This window comes from Orbicella faveolata, unplaced genomic scaffold (assembly GCF_042242905.1).
Source record: "Orbicella faveolata isolate gen_17 unplaced genomic scaffold, um_ofav_v1 contig_34, whole genome shotgun sequence".
NCBI classification, from domain to species: Eukaryota; Metazoa; Cnidaria; class Anthozoa; order Scleractinia; family Merulinidae; genus Orbicella; species Orbicella faveolata.
In genome coordinates, this window is record NW_028301563.1 from 20,943,092 (window position 1) to 20,960,298 (window position 17,207).

General features: G+C 38.4%; 1 protein-coding gene and 1 long non-coding RNA gene across 2 annotated transcripts in view; one reads left to right on the forward strand and one right to left on the reverse strand.

Annotated features, from left to right (window-relative positions):
- The window catches only part of LOC149105246 (uncharacterized), a 75,847-nt gene that overhangs the window by 5,890 nt on the left and 52,750 nt on the right, over window positions 1-17,207 (forward strand). The gene's annotated exons all lie outside the window — the stretch shown is intronic.
- LOC110064059 (uncharacterized) lies at window positions 135-16,478 on the reverse strand. Its single transcript, XM_089299014.1, has 19 exons — window positions 16,073-16,478; window positions 15,159-15,257; window positions 14,689-14,799; window positions 13,753-13,863; window positions 13,168-13,278; window positions 11,237-11,344; window positions 10,537-10,671; window positions 10,200-10,373; window positions 8,361-8,456; window positions 7,876-7,992; window positions 7,334-7,447; window positions 6,788-6,913; window positions 6,193-6,336; window positions 5,646-5,759; window positions 4,628-4,741; window positions 3,987-4,121; window positions 2,825-2,923; window positions 1,408-1,497; window positions 135-1,146 (listed from the first exon to the last, which is right to left on the reverse strand). Exons 1-19 carry the CDS (start codon window positions 16,401-16,403, stop codon window positions 1,124-1,126), a joined length of 2,352 nt encoding a protein of 783 aa, XP_089155140.1. The 5' UTR covers window positions 16,404-16,478; the 3' UTR covers window positions 135-1,123.

The following is a 17,207-nucleotide window of genomic DNA, read 5'->3' on the forward strand; positions in this document are numbered from 1 at the left end:
GCTGCTTGTTATCACGGGTGTCATATTTATCTTTGTCCGGCTTCGCCAGAGATAGCTGTAGCTTTCCTTGTTGAAAGCTATGAGTCTGTCTTAGAGAGACGTTCTTATGCTTCTTGCATCATTTTTCATCGAGCTTTTTGTCCTTCCAGTTTGTTCGTTCTGGAACTGCAAAAGTAGGTGTTCACGCGCAAGTCTGTGGACCGTTTAGCGTGTTGCTTATGATATTGTGTGGTTTTGTTCAGGCAAAAGCTCTGAATTTAGGAGTTCTTCCTATGATTGTTCATCCAGCTCCACGTTGTGGTTGTCATTGCTTTTAGTTGCGATGTTGTCAGGTTTTCTGGAGACTGTTAATAGTCCCTCTTTTGTTAGGAGGCTCGTAGCCTTGTAGATCAGGCAAGACCGCGGTTTCGATCCTTCTGGATCTCATCAGTTGCCGATAGAATGGAGTGGTAGAGACCAATACTCGGTAACACTCCGCACCTGGCATATTTTTTTGGTGATCTCACACTGTGTTACATTGTGTTTACAAAAGGGTTAATAATTAACTATTACTGCACAACATATTAGAACCTGTTTTGAGCGGACACACTGTATTAAGCGGACACTAATGAGGGTGCCAAGGGTGTCCGCTTAATACAGGTTTCGCTGTAGAATTTTGTCTAGTTTTGTTACTTCTGACCAGGGAGCGTTTCATGAATCGCACAGCTCAATTGTTCTATCCATAAATTAAATTAGGTGTGCTGTTGTAGCCGGGAAATCATTCTTAGGATTGCTTTAATTGATAATGTGATGATGATACTCAGAATTGCCAGTTATACAAAAATATTTAGAAGTGGAATTTCTTCCTTGTAACAGTATCGTATTCAGGTAAAGACTTTGACCATACAGCTTACTTTGAATTCTTCGGCTACCTACTGAAAAACTGTACATGACATCAATTTATAACATAATAATATAATATATCACTGTACAAAAGGAAACTCCCGAAAGCAAAATGCAACGACTCTATCTCTTCACTTTGTCCACATCTTATAACTGATGCAGGTGCGTTGACTCCAACAGACAGAGAGTTTTGGTCTCAAATCTTAGAAAATTGTCCCCAGGCTTCATCAGTTGATGATTTTTAGCCCATAGATCCTGTCAAATCTGAAAATAAACCATTGCAAGATGGTTAAAATAGGATTTCCTCCCCGTTCCAATCTCAGAAAATTATTCGCTTCTCGGAACAGAAATTGCCGCTGACAAATATCCGAATATAATTTTATAGTCATTTGTCAGTTAAAGTCTTTTAAAGTCTATCTGATCATGCTCTATCCATTTTGAAAATACATCCGGGTCCTTTCTATAACTGAAATAACGTAGTTGATACTTTAATGATTACCCTCCGTAATGTAATTTAATCTTAACCTTGGCAAATATATCCGGGAATACAAACACAAAATCCCTGAACGCAGTGATGATGAACAGGACAAACCCCACACTCTGTCTCTTTATCAGCTGAAACATGATAGCAATCAAAACCAAGTCAATATGGGCAAATTACTAGACTAGAGGGTATACTCAATATTTCACAGTTAGATGATTCGCTCTCGATTTTTATCGCGAATAGTTGATGAAGGCGCAGCCCGAACCTACTATCACGCGTCTAAACCGAGAGCGAATAATCTAATTGTTTTAGTTTAAATCGTTCAAAACTTAATCTTAATCCTCTTCACAGTTGAAAACACAAAGAAGTAGCAGCCATTTTGTTAACAACAACACTCTGCAGCTACTACAATACTCACTAACTACAACACAATAGATATTGGGTAGCTTGCCACTAAGAGAACAGCAATCGTAATGGACTGGTAGTAGATTTACACTGCTGATAGAGAGTTTTGACTGCTCATACTACAAAAGAATAAAGAGGTCCTACAATAGGCTAGGTTTCTAGGAAGCACACAACGGATCTATTCCTTAGAAAATTTGTTCCCCATCCGATATCCTGCTGGTCAGTCAAACGGCGGAGTTTGGGTATGACATTCGGGTTTTATTTGCTAGCCCCGAGCTTCCCAACGAAGGTGTAGATTCGGCCTCGAAGCCACAGCCCATCTTAACCCTCCCCCAACTGAAGGTGCCGTTATGGCTCTAGAAGCACGCCCCTAAGTGTGTTCAACGTATATAACTTTGGTTCACTCGATGTGTCTGCTGGGAAACACTGAGTTGAGATATTTCCGCTGGGAAAAGGGAAAAGTATCACCCATAAATATAATAAAAACCATCAGATGAATGTAATACCAACCATTTATGGTTAAGCCGTATTACATTTACGGTTGTTCAGTTTATTACATTTATGGTCAAATTTTATTACATTTTAGGGTTGGTGGATTTATTACATTTGTGGTTAAAAGTTGTTACATTTATGGTCAGTGTTACAATTATGGTCAATTTTTATTACATTTATGATTGGTATTGTATTACATTTATGGTTGTTCAGGTTATTACCATTTATGGTCAAATTTTATTTCACTTATGGTTAGTGGTTTTATTACATTTGCGGCTAAAAGTTATTACAATTACGGTCAGTATAACAGTTATGGTCAATTCTTATTACATTTATGGTTGGTATTACATTCATGGTTTTTATTACATTTATGAGTGATACAGCTGTCAGCAGCTAGAAAACAGTACAGAAAGTTTTTGTCGGGTTATTTCGTGGCGATGAAGGTGCAAGACGAGTTCTGACAATTCAGCTCTTTGTGTACCCCTGTAACGTGTACGGGTTGATATTAATACAACCAGAAAAACTACGATACAAAACTTTCTGATACGATACAAAACTTACCTTTCTCGCAAACATATCCAGTACCAATATAGCCTTTCATACAGCGACAACGTCCATAAATACATTCCGCATTGATGTGGCAATTGGCACACTTGTCAACTATATATAAGGGGAACGTTAATCCAATCATGTTTCTTGATTCTCGCACACACCCCTCAGTCGGCCCCCCACGGGGCGGGGCACTGCCATATATGGGCTATATAGGTATGTGCCGCTGTGAAGGGTATGGTTTTCAAGCAGTTTACTCTAGGATAGGGTATATAAATCAGAGCGTTTGGGTCTAAAATAGGGTATAATTTTTCACAAAACTGACTAGTTGGTTGAAGATTTTGTCTAGACTAAGGGAACCAGGAACTGCCAGTCAAAAATATAAAAACTCAAATCGGCAAATTTACGCAAATCAGCCTCAACAGTGTCGATAGATGGGGGAATTTGGGGAGTTTACTCTAGTATAGGGTAGTAAAATTCAGCTGAACTAGCTCTGGTATAGGCTAAGGATTCCAGGGTCCAAGCGGCACATCACCACCCAGAAATTCCCAAAGCAGCCTCCCCCGGGGGGTCGGCCCAAGCTACTGTTATAAACTGAATTACTGGTTAGGAAACTGTCGTAGTTCTGTAGAAATCTGTAACTCGTGCGTGAATTAGACAATATTTGAGTTCGTATTAGAAGTAATATTACGTCTAAAATACATTGCTTCCATACAATCAGTAAAACCATATGGTAAAAGTCGTTAAACATAGTCGTAAAACTCAGTTATTCATTATCCAGACTGAGAATTTTGCAATGGCATACAAATTTGTGATTGGTAGAAGTGATAAGTTTCTTTAATAGCTATGTAAATCTAAACGTATGAAAGACTTATGAAAGGCGACTTATTAATGTGATAGTTTTTTTTTTTTTCTCCTTTCATTTGAAATTTGGGTAGGTCATTTCGGTGAGAAATGGTTTATTGTCGAAGTTTCCTTTTTAGATAATTTTAAAGTACAGTTGAACCTCGCTATTTCGAACTCTCAGGGGAAACGAGAAATAGTTCGAAATAACGAGGGTTCGAAATAAAACTGAAAGGCAAATCCAAGGGAAATGGTTTTGAGTCCAAAATAACGGGAAATTCGAAATAACCGAGTTCGAATTAGCGGGGTCCAACTGTGACTTGTTAATTACCTCCGCAGTGTGGTCCAGTGTACTGAGGCGTACAGATACAGTCGTACCCATGAGGCTGCTCTACGCACGTGCCTCCATGCTCACACTTCTGGTACAGACAGTATCCTCCAGTAATAACTCCTGGCGTCACTTTGGCTGAAAAAGAAAGTATTAAGCTAAAAAAGACGGGAGAGCCTTTGTCAAAAGGCATACTTGAAGAGAAGAAGAGTTATGTGGAAAAAGATGCCAAGATCTTTTAATGAAATGATTGTTTTTTTTATTTAATTTCATTTTGCCGCTCAAAGTTCAGATGTAGTTTGGCTCTTTCCAATTTTCATTATTTCACCGGTGTAAAGAGACTCTTAATGAAATAGCTCCCGAGAAAGAAGAATCATGTCAATTTCGGGAATTCATTTTGACGGGACAACAAATGTTACGAGTTAACAAAGCAAACGTAAGATTGCGTTTCCACGGGAAAATTTATTAAACCTGAATCCTTAGTTTGCAATAGTAGCACAAAATACGGTGGAGACTTGTTGGAGATTAGACGCGGCCCAGCTATAAAATCAGCTTCTTATTACGCTTAAACCCGTTTGCTGTGGGTGTTGAAATAAACATGAGAAGAGTATAAGCCTATAGTCATGTTATAGACATTAACACACCTGAACAGTCTGGACCTGTATATCCGGGGGGACAGGTACACGTGTACTGTCGCGTAGCAGTGTCCACACAAGTGGCGCCATTTTTACAAGGTTTCTCACAGGTGCATGATGTGCCTAAAATCCGTGACGACAGAATATAAATGCTGTTATTAATCATCATCATCACCATCACTGCCCTTTGTGCCATCTGCTGTTCTTATATTTGCACATAATTCTTTAATGAGCACAATTAATTTTTTATCGATCGTACTGAGAAAAAGAACATAGGGGAATAGAAAAAATTTGAGCTTTTTGCATAGGTTTTACTTAATTCCATCTGCATGGAATCTAACAATTAAGAAATAGAAAACATGTACCGTGTTTCTATCGAGTTATAGAAATACGAGTGGAAGATCGGGTGAACGAGAAATGCTGTGGGAATACGTGCCGCAGGCGAGTGTTTCCACACCTTTTTCGAGTTCTCCCAAACTTTCGATTCACGAGTGTTTCTATAGCTCGATAGAAACACGGAAAACATGTTTGCTATTTCTTTTAGAAAACACCGCGACGAAAGAAAGGAAAACAACTTGTTAACTTTGATTATCAAATTGTAAATTCTCTTTGCTCGCGCCATCATTACGTCAACAGCGCGTGCTAGTTCTGTGTTTCCATCGAGTTATAGAAACACGATTTTTAACCAATCAGCGTGCGTATTTTGTCAGGACTGTTTTCTAATAGGTCATATAATGTCATTAAAAACCATAACTACATGCCTACAGCAGCATATCTTTGGTATCCATGTACTTGTATTTCTTTGTTTCTCTGAGACCACAAGTTCAGTTATGTATTTGTGATTCGTTGCTCGATTGATTGGTTGGTTTATTTAGAAAATGAGGTCGATTTCAGTACATTTCAGATATGCCTAAATTAAATATTAAAACAACTTTCTCTAGCGCACTTGCTGCTATATGAAAGTAGTGTTTTCTCGTTGTAAAGACATACATGAGGACATGAAAACTGATGATCAACATATACTTACATTCACATCGACTTCCATAGTATGGTGGTGGACAGTCGACACAGCTGAATGAAAAACCCGAGTCAACAATGCACGTGCCGTGCACACACGGCTTACTGGCGCATGGATTAGCCGCTACAATCAGTAGGCAAAAATGTGGTATTAGGCTTGATATCTCTTAGTAGTAAAGTGAATAATTCAGAATTTATTGACCAGTACATAGGATATTCAGCTGATCAATTTAACTTCTCGGTTACACTTCGCTACTGTATCCATTGGTTTTCAGTGTTCCCAACTCATACACCTGAGTGAAGTGAAATACACCGAAATGTCGCAATAGCCCTTATGAAGTCTACGAACGAAGCAAACTTGTACAATGTAAATCGACATCAAGACTTCTCAACTTGTCAGTCTCGATGCAATAGACTTGGACAGCAGGGACACTTAATTGCTATACACTTCTCTAACCCGGAACATATGAACTTCTGATTTTCGTTTGCAAAATAGAATTCGACCTCTAAAACAGGTAATTTTGAAACATGAACATCTTAGGTTAAAAGGAACATACCACCAACCACACAGCCTCTATCTGTCAAAGTGACCTCGCCAGCATCGGGAATAGTTGGACACATGCATTCTCCAATTTTGTCACAAATAGCGTCTACAGCAAATTTTCCATCTGATCGTGGTTTGGCCTTCGGGCAGTTGCAATCTGTAAACGGAATTATGAAGAGAAGAAAGTGCAATATTTGGAATCCACTACTTAACCGAGCACCGTACGCTGTAGCACTCCAAAGGTTTTCTGGAATATGGACGCGCCGGTCGACCCAGAGCTAGATAAGATGTTTTATTCACGTGTTTTATTTGCTTATGCATTACAGCAAAAGCCTCTTGGGTAAAATGCTTACAAGTAAACAAAAGCTGTGAATAATCTGAAGCGCGCTAAAACAGGACATATGAACCACAAGAATAATACTCATAGCAATAGAACAAACTCAGCCGTAGACATGATTTTCCCACATAAACGGAAACTACAAAGGCAAAATGTTGAGTTGGTGAAGTTGCCCGCAAATTTATAAGAGTCAACATGCAGGCGTTTCTGGCGATCAGTTTTTGGAGATTCGCGACATTAAAATACAAATGGTGGATAATCCTTGATTCACCTGAACAATCTTTTCCAGTGAACCTTCCTAAACAGTCTTCACAAATGTAGTCATTTTTGTCCTGTAAAAACTTGCATTTTCCGCCATTTTGGCAAGGATTTGGATCACATAAATTAGGAAGGGTACCTACGGGAGCAATAAGAAATGTAATAGTATTTAACACCCGCAGAATCCACACTGTGTAAAATTAAGCTGAAGAAAACAAACTGGCAACCCATGGCAATTATATAATATTTCGAATTATTCTCGCATTTTGATTGGTTCTTACTTATGAGATCTATTGGAGGACAGATGCATGATGAGATCATTAACTATTTTTTTGTTTGTTTATTAAAAAATAGATTGCATGTCGCCGCACGTCTGTTCAGTGATAGATCACAGAAGCGTCAAAATGTGTGAAGAACAACGATAACCCAGTGTCACTGATGTCCTTACCACATTTTGACATCTTCTGTGATCTATTACTGAAAAGACGCACGGCAACAAGGAAGGATGACACAACAGAGAGTGCGCTTCACCGAATGAATTTTTAAAAGTTTATTTTACCATTGCAGTCTGGTTGGACGTATGGAGGTTCACATATGCAAGTTCGTTTCTCCCCCTTTGGAATACATTTCCCTCCGTGAAAGCATGGCCATAGTATGCAAGGCTCACAAATATCTGAAGAGATAATCATTAGTCATGGACAGTAAATTAACAATCAGCATAACCCCACACATGCGCCAAAATGATTTATGTACCAAATTTCCCTCGATCATCCCCGAACAGTATATAGGATACTCATGTTGTTAGTAAATCACTATAATTTGATACGGAACGCGTTTAATATTTAAAAAGAAAATCCTAATGGAAAACATCAAATTAGAGATGCTTTCATGGCTTGATGGCAGGATTGGCTATCCAGCAGATGTCTGTAAATGTAATAACGTTTGAATGCGTCATTCAAAGTAGATTGCAAACTCTTTCCTTCAAGACTGATGTGGTAACGAAATTCAGCAGACAATTTCTAAATGCGATACTTGTAAAATCAGTGAATTTCTAAGTTCGGGATGTAAACAATGCCGTCAGCAAAGATCGCCATTCTGTACCTTTACAATGCGGTCCACAGTATCCTGGGGCGCAAAGACAATCATAAATGCCGTCCAAGCTTTCGGTGCATGTACCTTGATTCAGACAAGGATTGGGATGACAATGGCCAGCCTTCACTGTAAAGAACAAGCAAACAAAGAACAACTTTTGATGAGTACGCATCGTTGACTATTCGCTCATAGAAAACTCGGGTACGTAGTCTAATTGTTAAATAGACATCTTGAACTCACAATCTAATTGTTTATTATGAGAAAAATCAGTAAAAAAAAAAAAGGACTTTGAAGTAAATTTGTAATTATCGATAGATACAACGAGTATCGAAATGTTTCGTTACACTCCGTTTAACTATGACAGAAACCCCCAGGCTTGTGGCAAAATGAAATTTAACAGTATCAGCGATAGCCTACGTATTATTACTTATATCAACAGTACTACTTGTAAGTTAAAAAGAGAAAACTATTTAATTTTGTTTAAATGTACTTACGTTGACAGTTCTTTCCGTTGCCGACGTAGTTTGGCTTGCAAACACAATGGTGGTCAATGCAGTCAGCGTTTTTATGACACAGAGAACAAATATCAACTGAAACGAGATTTTAAAACAACTGTTGAGGTGACTGACGACTTAGCAAACAGCTATGAAACTTGTTTAGCTTCTGATAACTTCAAAAAATAAATTTTGCCCAGTGCCTCTTGATGCTGCACACGGCTGTATGATATACAAATGTATTTGGTCTATTTTGATATATTAAAATCCAGCCTAAAGCCCCGGCCAAACGATCGCAACATGTCACGCAACATATCGCAACATTGTTGGGCGCAACATGTTGCGCGCGTTTGGCCATCCTGTGGCCAAACAGATTTTTTGGCCAAGCGGATTGTTGATGTTGCGACATGATGGGACATATTGGGTGTTGTTGGCTCAAATTTGAAAATGGTCAAATTTTTCACGCAACATTTGTGGATGTTGCATGTTTACTCGTTTAGCCAGGCTCGTGCAACAATGTCGCGCCCGGGCATGCGCACTATTTCGATGTTCAATACCCAACATGTCGCAACACGTTGCAACAGGGTAGCCAAACGCGCGCAACATGTTGCGCCCAACAATGTTGCGGGATGTTGCGTTCAAATGTTGCGATTGATTGGCCTGGGCTTGAAAATGCTGGGCCAACAATGTTGGGATATGTTGAAATGTTGCGATCGTTTGGCCGGGGCTTAACTCAATAGACCTCAGCACGAGGCTCTTGGTAATAAACCCCACAAACTCTGTGGTTATTCCCAGAGCCTCGTACTGAGGTCTTTTATTTTAAGCTGAATTTAAATATATCGAAATTGGTCTATTATACGAACAAAACTTTTCCCTGTCAAATTACATGCAATGAAATATTAAATCATGGTTCACAATATAATAATTGTTGCGTGGGAAACAGATTTTTTACAATAACCGTCTAATTTCTCGCGCGCTGGTTGGCTCATTTTTAACATCAATAAGAGTATGGACGGATAAAATTTTAATTTATGCAAGCTTTCAAGTTCAAATTTCAGCTGTCAAACTGTCAACTTTTTAACCAATGAGGTTTTGCGGATTTTTTAAGTAGCCAATCAAAAAGCGAGAAAAGCTATTGACAATGTTCGCGTCATTTTGAATAAAATTCACTTATCTTTGTTTACGGCAAGTTTACGCGTTTTTTCCCCTCATTTATTCCTGGCATTTGACCAGTTTGGGGTCTTATTATTGTACAAAAACAAATTGACATCATTTTTTTATGCGTCTGTCCTCTTATTGATGATAAATTGCGCCATAACATTGTCAAAGTGGCTGTGGAACCACGAGCCGCAGGCATAAAAAACTGACGTCAATTTGTTAAGTTGATAAGTATCTAATTAAATTAATCTTTATGAGGAAGCCTACATCACAAGGGGGTTCACAAAAGGGTCCTATATTAAAATTAATTGATAAATAATAATAGTAATAATAATAATAACGGTAATAATAATAATAATAATAATAATAATAATAATAGGCAGGTAAAACAATTTGAACTTACATGAACCTAAAAACTAAGTCTCTTGATCATTCTCACCTCTATATTATGTAATATTGTTACATTGGATCATTCAAATCACCGGCTTACTGCCTGTGTGTTAACTACTCTTTTCAGCATCAGCACCTTGTTGCCGAGAAGACACGAGCTCTTCTGTTGTCTTAATATACACCCAAAACTCTCAGAGTAAGTGATTCGCCAATTTAGATGATTGGTTACCACTAAGAACAGTTACACCGCACACTAAGTGAAATATCCTATCTTGTCGATTAATTACTTACTTTCACACATCGATCCCGTGAAACCAGGTGGACAGTGACAAGAAAAGTGCAAATTCGGTGACAAAGGAGTTAGTTCATACAATCTGTCTCTTTTCTCGTAATCTCCATCTGAATTGAAGGCGTCCACGCATGTTCCACCATTCATACAAGGCTGACGAACACATGGATGAGGAACTAATGGTTCAAGGAAGCAACTGTTAAAATTCATTACTGAGCACCATACAACATTATAAACCTGATAGCCAAAGTAGCATTTTGATTTCCACTGGGATTTCTTCTTCGTGTTGTTCTCGAACGGCCGGTGCGCCTTTTGTCCTTTTCATAAAATGCCACTTACTATGACAAATTCTACCGCGATACCATTCCGAACAGCTGCAGTGGAAATTCCATCTATTGTTTCTTGACCCTGTTGGGTGATCAACTACTTTGCAGGCGCCTCCATGGAGACAGGGATTAGGATGGCACACGTGATCTGAAGAGAAAATTATATCCTTAAAGTAACCGGTTCACGTAAATGCTGTAAAACTCATCATGTGTATTAGGAATTGAGGCATGCATGGTTAAGTATGTACCATTTTCACTATCTTTCCCTAACACTATGGATGTGAAGCTAGAAGTAAGGCTGTTATCTAATCTGCTATGGATCTAAATAGGTATACATAATAGGCCATTTCCTTGTTGCCATTGCCTCCGTGTCTCAACGATTCTTCGTGTGAAACCACTCATATAAAAATGTGTTTTATCTGCATGTTCATTTTCATGCAAATCAAACTCATTTTCATCTGAAATGTTTTGCACGAGGACCCGTCTTGAAACAGAGACAAAGGCAACTCGGAATTTGACTTTTAGAATTGCTGCGGGCTTGACTATTGACAAATTCGTAGTTTAACTGCCTACACATGTACAACTGAAACCTCCAAGTTCTCAGTCTAGTCGTCAAGTATTAGACAACTTTTATCACAATAATACCTGAAGACCATTAGGTAATCAATTTATCTCGCATTGCAAAGCTGACGTATTTTTCAGAACACACCTACCCGTGCAGTATTTCCCAATGTATCCTCTGGAACAACGACAAGGTGCCAAAGGGTTCTCTATGCATCTTCCGCCGTTATGACAAGGATTCACATAACAGACATAGGTTTCTGCGGTGAACAGCAAGGAATATACCGAATCATGTTTAATTGACGATAAAGAATAGTTTAATTTAATGTGGATGCTATTAATTTGTTAACCATTTATGTTTCTTAGTAATCGATATCTGCTCTTAAGGTATCAGTGTACCCCAAATTTGATCATTTTTCAAAAAAAATGTTTTTCGCTTTTTCAGATAGATCTTATTGCAATCTTTCATTCAATAAAATTCTATGAAAAAAGATTGATTCTAAGCAAATTAAAGTTATTAACGAAAAACGTTTCTTACCATTAATTGTCTCTAATTGATAGCTGTCAACAAGTTGTCACGAGAAGTAAATTTGCATTAAAAGATCATGTGAGAGACACGGTGTTATGCGACTTTCACACGTTTGTGTTTGTGTATTAAAATTAGTCGACGAAAGTGTTTTGCTTTTGTAGATTATGGATTTTTAAAAGCTTATGGTATATCTATTCGATGTCGTCCAAGAAAAAAACGCAAAAGTCCTTGTCTTTTGAAAGCGCGAAGAAACCTTCAAAGAGGAAAAGCTTTCGAATTCATTCGATAAGGATCGAGCTGACGCGTTAGCTGCTAGCGACCGAGGTTCCTATTTTGAGCAGGAGACATCGATTGCTCTAGACGAGAAAAAACAAAGTCGATGGGAGAACGAGATCGTTAGTGCTAGCCGGTCGAAAATTGAAGACAAAGGCAAAGACGAACCTGCAGAACCGGACTTACAAGAGTCATAGCAAAAGTTGGCCGGTAGCACGCTCGCAAGAAAACCTCGTGAAATCAGTTTCTTGTCTTTTTCCCTTGTTTACGTGAACGCTTTTTACCTGTCTTCGGCATCTCTAAACCTGTTTCGTTAGATGGAATGTGAATCCATATTAGCTAGGGTATTTAAAAAATGGAAAACGAAATATTGAACGAAAATTATTTCCTTACTAACCTTGTTGCGCGAGCGGCGGAGTTCAGATCTTGCAAAGGATATTTCCCGCCAGGAGCAACATTGATATGAGCTCTTTAAGTAAAATAAGCCTTCATTTTGGTCGATCAATGGGACATTATTTTTCACACGTTTTGGGTAATTATCTTATTACACCGGAAGAAGACCCCAAAGTATATTTTCCTTCATTTCTCGAAGCGAAAATTTTAGCGAGTGAAGCGCACATTTTGAGTTCGTTTCCATCGAGTTTTCAAGGTTTTTCGCTGAAATTTAAAAGGAACGTTGCCCGATAATCAGGCAGAAAAACTCTGTCGGAGAATTTTTAATTTTTTGCTTCTTTCAAAAATTATGACTATTTTAGTGAAGAGAATGCATGTTTTATCAACTCTCAAACCAGACAAGTAATCAAATTTTCCGACACCATTTTTTAGAGAAAGGTGTCAAGGAGACATAGCGATGTTGATCGCGTTCTCCCGATCAAATCCCATGCACCGGAAACGATCGTAATTGATTAGCGAGCCTCTGTATTTTGAGAAATAGTGCGCTATATTTGGAAAACCCTTTTTTTTTTCATGTTAATGAATACACCTCCGTAATCTACAATTATTAAGCTTTCAGAAAATATATACTTTACTGGGGTTTGCGTCGAACGTCCGACCGTAAAGCGGCGCCAAAGAATGATGGTCATTTGGGGTACACTGATACCTTGAAGTATTCTTTCATTCCCTGCTGCCGTATTAGGCGTCCCACCAAATGCTTTTCCAATAACTCACACATATAGACAGATACAATTCCATACATTTTGGAGTTACATGTATGTCATAAATAAAGAAATATGGCAGAGTTTTTACCAGCTATGCCGAATTATCAATTATGAGCTCCCTTACCATGGCAGTACGTTCCATGATACCCCGGATGACAGTGACAGCGTGCAACGCCTTTAACATTTTCGCAGTTTCCACCATGTAGGCAAGGGTTTGGTAAACAAGGATCTGGATCTGAGATATTGAAAAATCACAAGCTGTTCTGTTGATTTTGATTCATGCATCTGGAGCAAGAAAGTAATATTTCCACCACGTTTCCTTGTAAGAGGTAGAATACCCGGTAATGTATCAGTAACGCAGAGGCTCCAATCCAGTGATAGTCCTGGAAATATTTTCTAGTTGCAATTTCTTTAATAAATATAAACACAAATTAATTTAGCAGTAAATGTAAATGGCCGTCATTTCTCAGTTAGCAGATGATTAAGGTTAAGATCATTTTCACTCGTTTCAGGACTTGATAATTCCTTTAACAAGCTTCTTCCAAGGCTTCGTAGCTCACTTAGTAGAACATTTCACAAATACTTTGCATCGCCATGCCATTGCTCGAAGCCCAGCTTGAGGCCCTAATTTTGTCAGGCCTCTTTAATTGCACTTGGAAAAAGTTGAAACACAATTGCTATGGTTTTTTCTAACTTCAGACATGCGTACCTTTACAGTTAACTCCTGTGTAACCATCTTGACAAACACATCTGTATCCTTTCAGCGTCTCCACGCATCTACCATCATGTTCACATGGGTTAGGAGAACAGAACATTTCATCTTAAAGCGATAGAAAACAACATTAAAAATTCAACGTCAGCCTCCATCGATTTGTCCTTTCTTTACTATTTAAAATATCTTTCCATATCATATGGACAGGAGTGTTTTACTGAGAGCTAAAACACTTGTAGAATGCATAAATCACTACATCCGTCTACAACCCCAGGGGCGAATTTTCCGTATGTCACTCTTGCGAGTGGCATATCCGGCGACAAAAGGGGCACGATTCCCGCCTTCAACAAAATAGTTGAGTAAACTTGGTTTGTTGTTCGGAATAATGGCGGCCGCTGAGGGTGGATTTGTTTTGTTGAGCGACGATGAAGTATTAATTGTACTTCCAGAACAGATTACAACGAGAAAACATGGGAAAATGATGCGAGAGATTTTCAAGAAATTTCTCCAAACGTGACAGGAAAATAGAAATCGAGGATCTTACGCTGGTGGGACTACAAGCAATCATCAAACACCTCGTGTTTTGTGCGCGAAACTGAAAAACGGATAAGAATACAAGCCCTCATCCATCACAGTTCTTATCCCAAGCATCCCAAGCAAGCAGTTTTTACCCCAAGCCACTCTTTGCAGAAACCCAGTATTTGCAAACAGTCATTTATGTCCATAATGTATGGTCCATATAATAAAAGAACAATACACGTTAGCTTGAAGATATGAATTTTATGTTTTCGCAGCAAGAGCAATATAGTGACTATATTTTTCTTGTTACTCGAACATAAAATTCATACCTTCTCGCCACCGTGTTATATCCTTACTTTATAGACCATCTTTAGCAAATAAATTGCATTCAGTGGTATCTACTTCCCTTATTACCTTCACAGTTCTCCCCAGTGAACCCTGCAAGGCACGTGCATTTGTAACCATTGCTTATCTCTATGCATTTCCCTCCATGTTTACAAGGTCCAGAGGAACAATGCTGTTGCACTGAAAAAAGCAAAAGCGAACTTATGATTCTACAGCTAACAAAAGCATTACCATGGACATTGTATCACAGGATTGGCTGTTTACAGCTTCTGTGGGATATTTACAGCATGACTGAAGCCAACTTTTGACGCAAATTGATTTCAATTTTCTTAACCTGATGCTAGTTGTTTCCAACTATGGTACAAGGAAAGTTAAATTTAAGTTTAAATTTATGCTGTTCGTAACTTCAAAAGCACTTACAAGTTCATCTTGTTGCCTGGGTAACATTCACTCTTGGATTGTTTGCTTTAAGTTAAAGTTATGAGCGTAAATTTGATATTTCCAGACCACATTGACACCAACCTGATCTGAGGACATACCTTCACAGGTCGTGCCAGTGTACTGAGATGGGCAAACGCATTGACAGCAAACTCCAGCAGAATCGCTTGAAAGTACTCCGCCGTTTTTGCACGGATTTTCTATTTAGTAAAACAAGGCGTATAAATCATTGATTGATACTAGCTAAAAATCGATCGATCAATTCAATTAATCGATTTAGACTGAATAAATAATGATGCAAAATTTGTGGAGATCAGGAACTTAAAGGAGCTCAGCCACGGTTTGCGCATATTGAAAAGTTTGGCCTCAATTTTTCAAATTCGTCGTTTGTAATCCGTGTTAATCTTCTCCATCCTTAGCCATCCTTGTTCCTTTATGGTTTATCATTATGTCTTTGGTGTTTTTCTATCTTATTAAACTGTTATTTTCAGGTTTCCTACCATTTAAAGGGTAATTTTGTATGTGGCCAAAATAACTCAAAATACCGTGACTGAGCCCCTTTAAGCGATGCTCTAGGACAGTGTTCTGGGTGAATAGTTTTCAAAAGCAAACACGATGAACATGCCAGTGACCGATTGTCAAGTGTGGACAGCTTTAAGAATTTATTTTTCTCAGCCTCATAGCCACGTCTAGAGATTAAATTAAATCTTTTTCAGAAGTAAACAAGGACTTTAATCCACACCTTGATATAAAAGTTAATAGTTAAACATTCCGATATTCGTTTTCGTGTGTATCAGGTCCTCGTGTGAATTCAATTCAACTATTAACAAAGACTTATTTGATATTTTGTTTGAAAAGATTGGTCCTTCGTTTCTTTTTCTTCGCTTTTATTTATGGTTGATAATACTGAACAAAAAGAACTGTTTACTTTCAAGTGGTGATAAGAGGCACACAAAACAAATTTACAAAGCAAACAATCAGAACCGACAAAGTAAAAAGGAAACAGAGAACTCACTGTCATGAATGTGCACGTGCAAAACATTTTCTGCAGTCTCCTCTTTAACAGGAACTGGAACAGGGTAGTCCTTAAGGTGCTGGATGTGGATTGGCAGTGGCATTACAAATACATCTTTTCGTACGCCATTTATCGAGTCTTTGACTTCAGTTTTCTTTCGTAGGTGCACTGACCTTGCAAGAGTTACTTTTCCTTGCGAGACGTTCCTGACCTTTTCACTGACATGTTTACCAACTTCTTTGCCATCTGTATTTTCACCGTACACTAAACAGTGTAAATATAACATGGAAAGCCACTGAACCAAAGTTAAGTGTTTGAGAGTAAACTGCATGTTTGTCACCTTTTTAGCGTAAACGTCTAAGGTAAGAATGAACGATTGATTGTTCGATGTTTATATGGAAGGACCTAATTGAAAGTCATTTGCAGTCATTTTTAATTTATGTTATTTTTTGGGTCAAAACACTCACAAATCGACAATAAAGTAACCTGTTAATAAACAATAAAAACCAAGCCAACACAGGTAAACTTTATTCCATCTGACACGGATCCACGCTTCAAAGCACGAAGCTCCGCCCACTTACATGTCAAAATGTCCCATGTTAAATGGCGGTAAAATTAAAATGACAAGCAAGCACCCATGTTACCAAGTTGAAACTTTCACTTGTCCTTTGTTCAATCTGTTCGGGTACTGCGTCGAATACTGTAAGCAAACTCATGATAAAACGGAAAACAGCGATTTTGTCGTAGACCTCGTAGAAAGTCTGTTGCTTTCCTTTGTGTTCTTTTCATAAGTAATCACGTCGCAGCAGCAAACTGTGTTATCAATTTTTCAGCCAGTATTCGGTCTTGTACTCTGTTTTTACCATATTAAAATTAAGCTAAAGTGGTTCCATTAACTTAATCGTGTGCTGGCGCATGGATAAGGAAAACCTAGCAAAAGACGGGAGGCCGCAATGTCAGTCAAAGTCAGCAAAGTCGTTCAACTTCAGACTCGAATTCAAAGGTTTTCTTTTCCGAAGACCAGATAAATCCCTAAACCCTAAACAATTGGAAAGAAAAACATATTCCCGTTTACATTTGAAATTGAGATCGACAACCAAAGCCTCATCGAAAACTTAAGACGCGCCTACAGCTA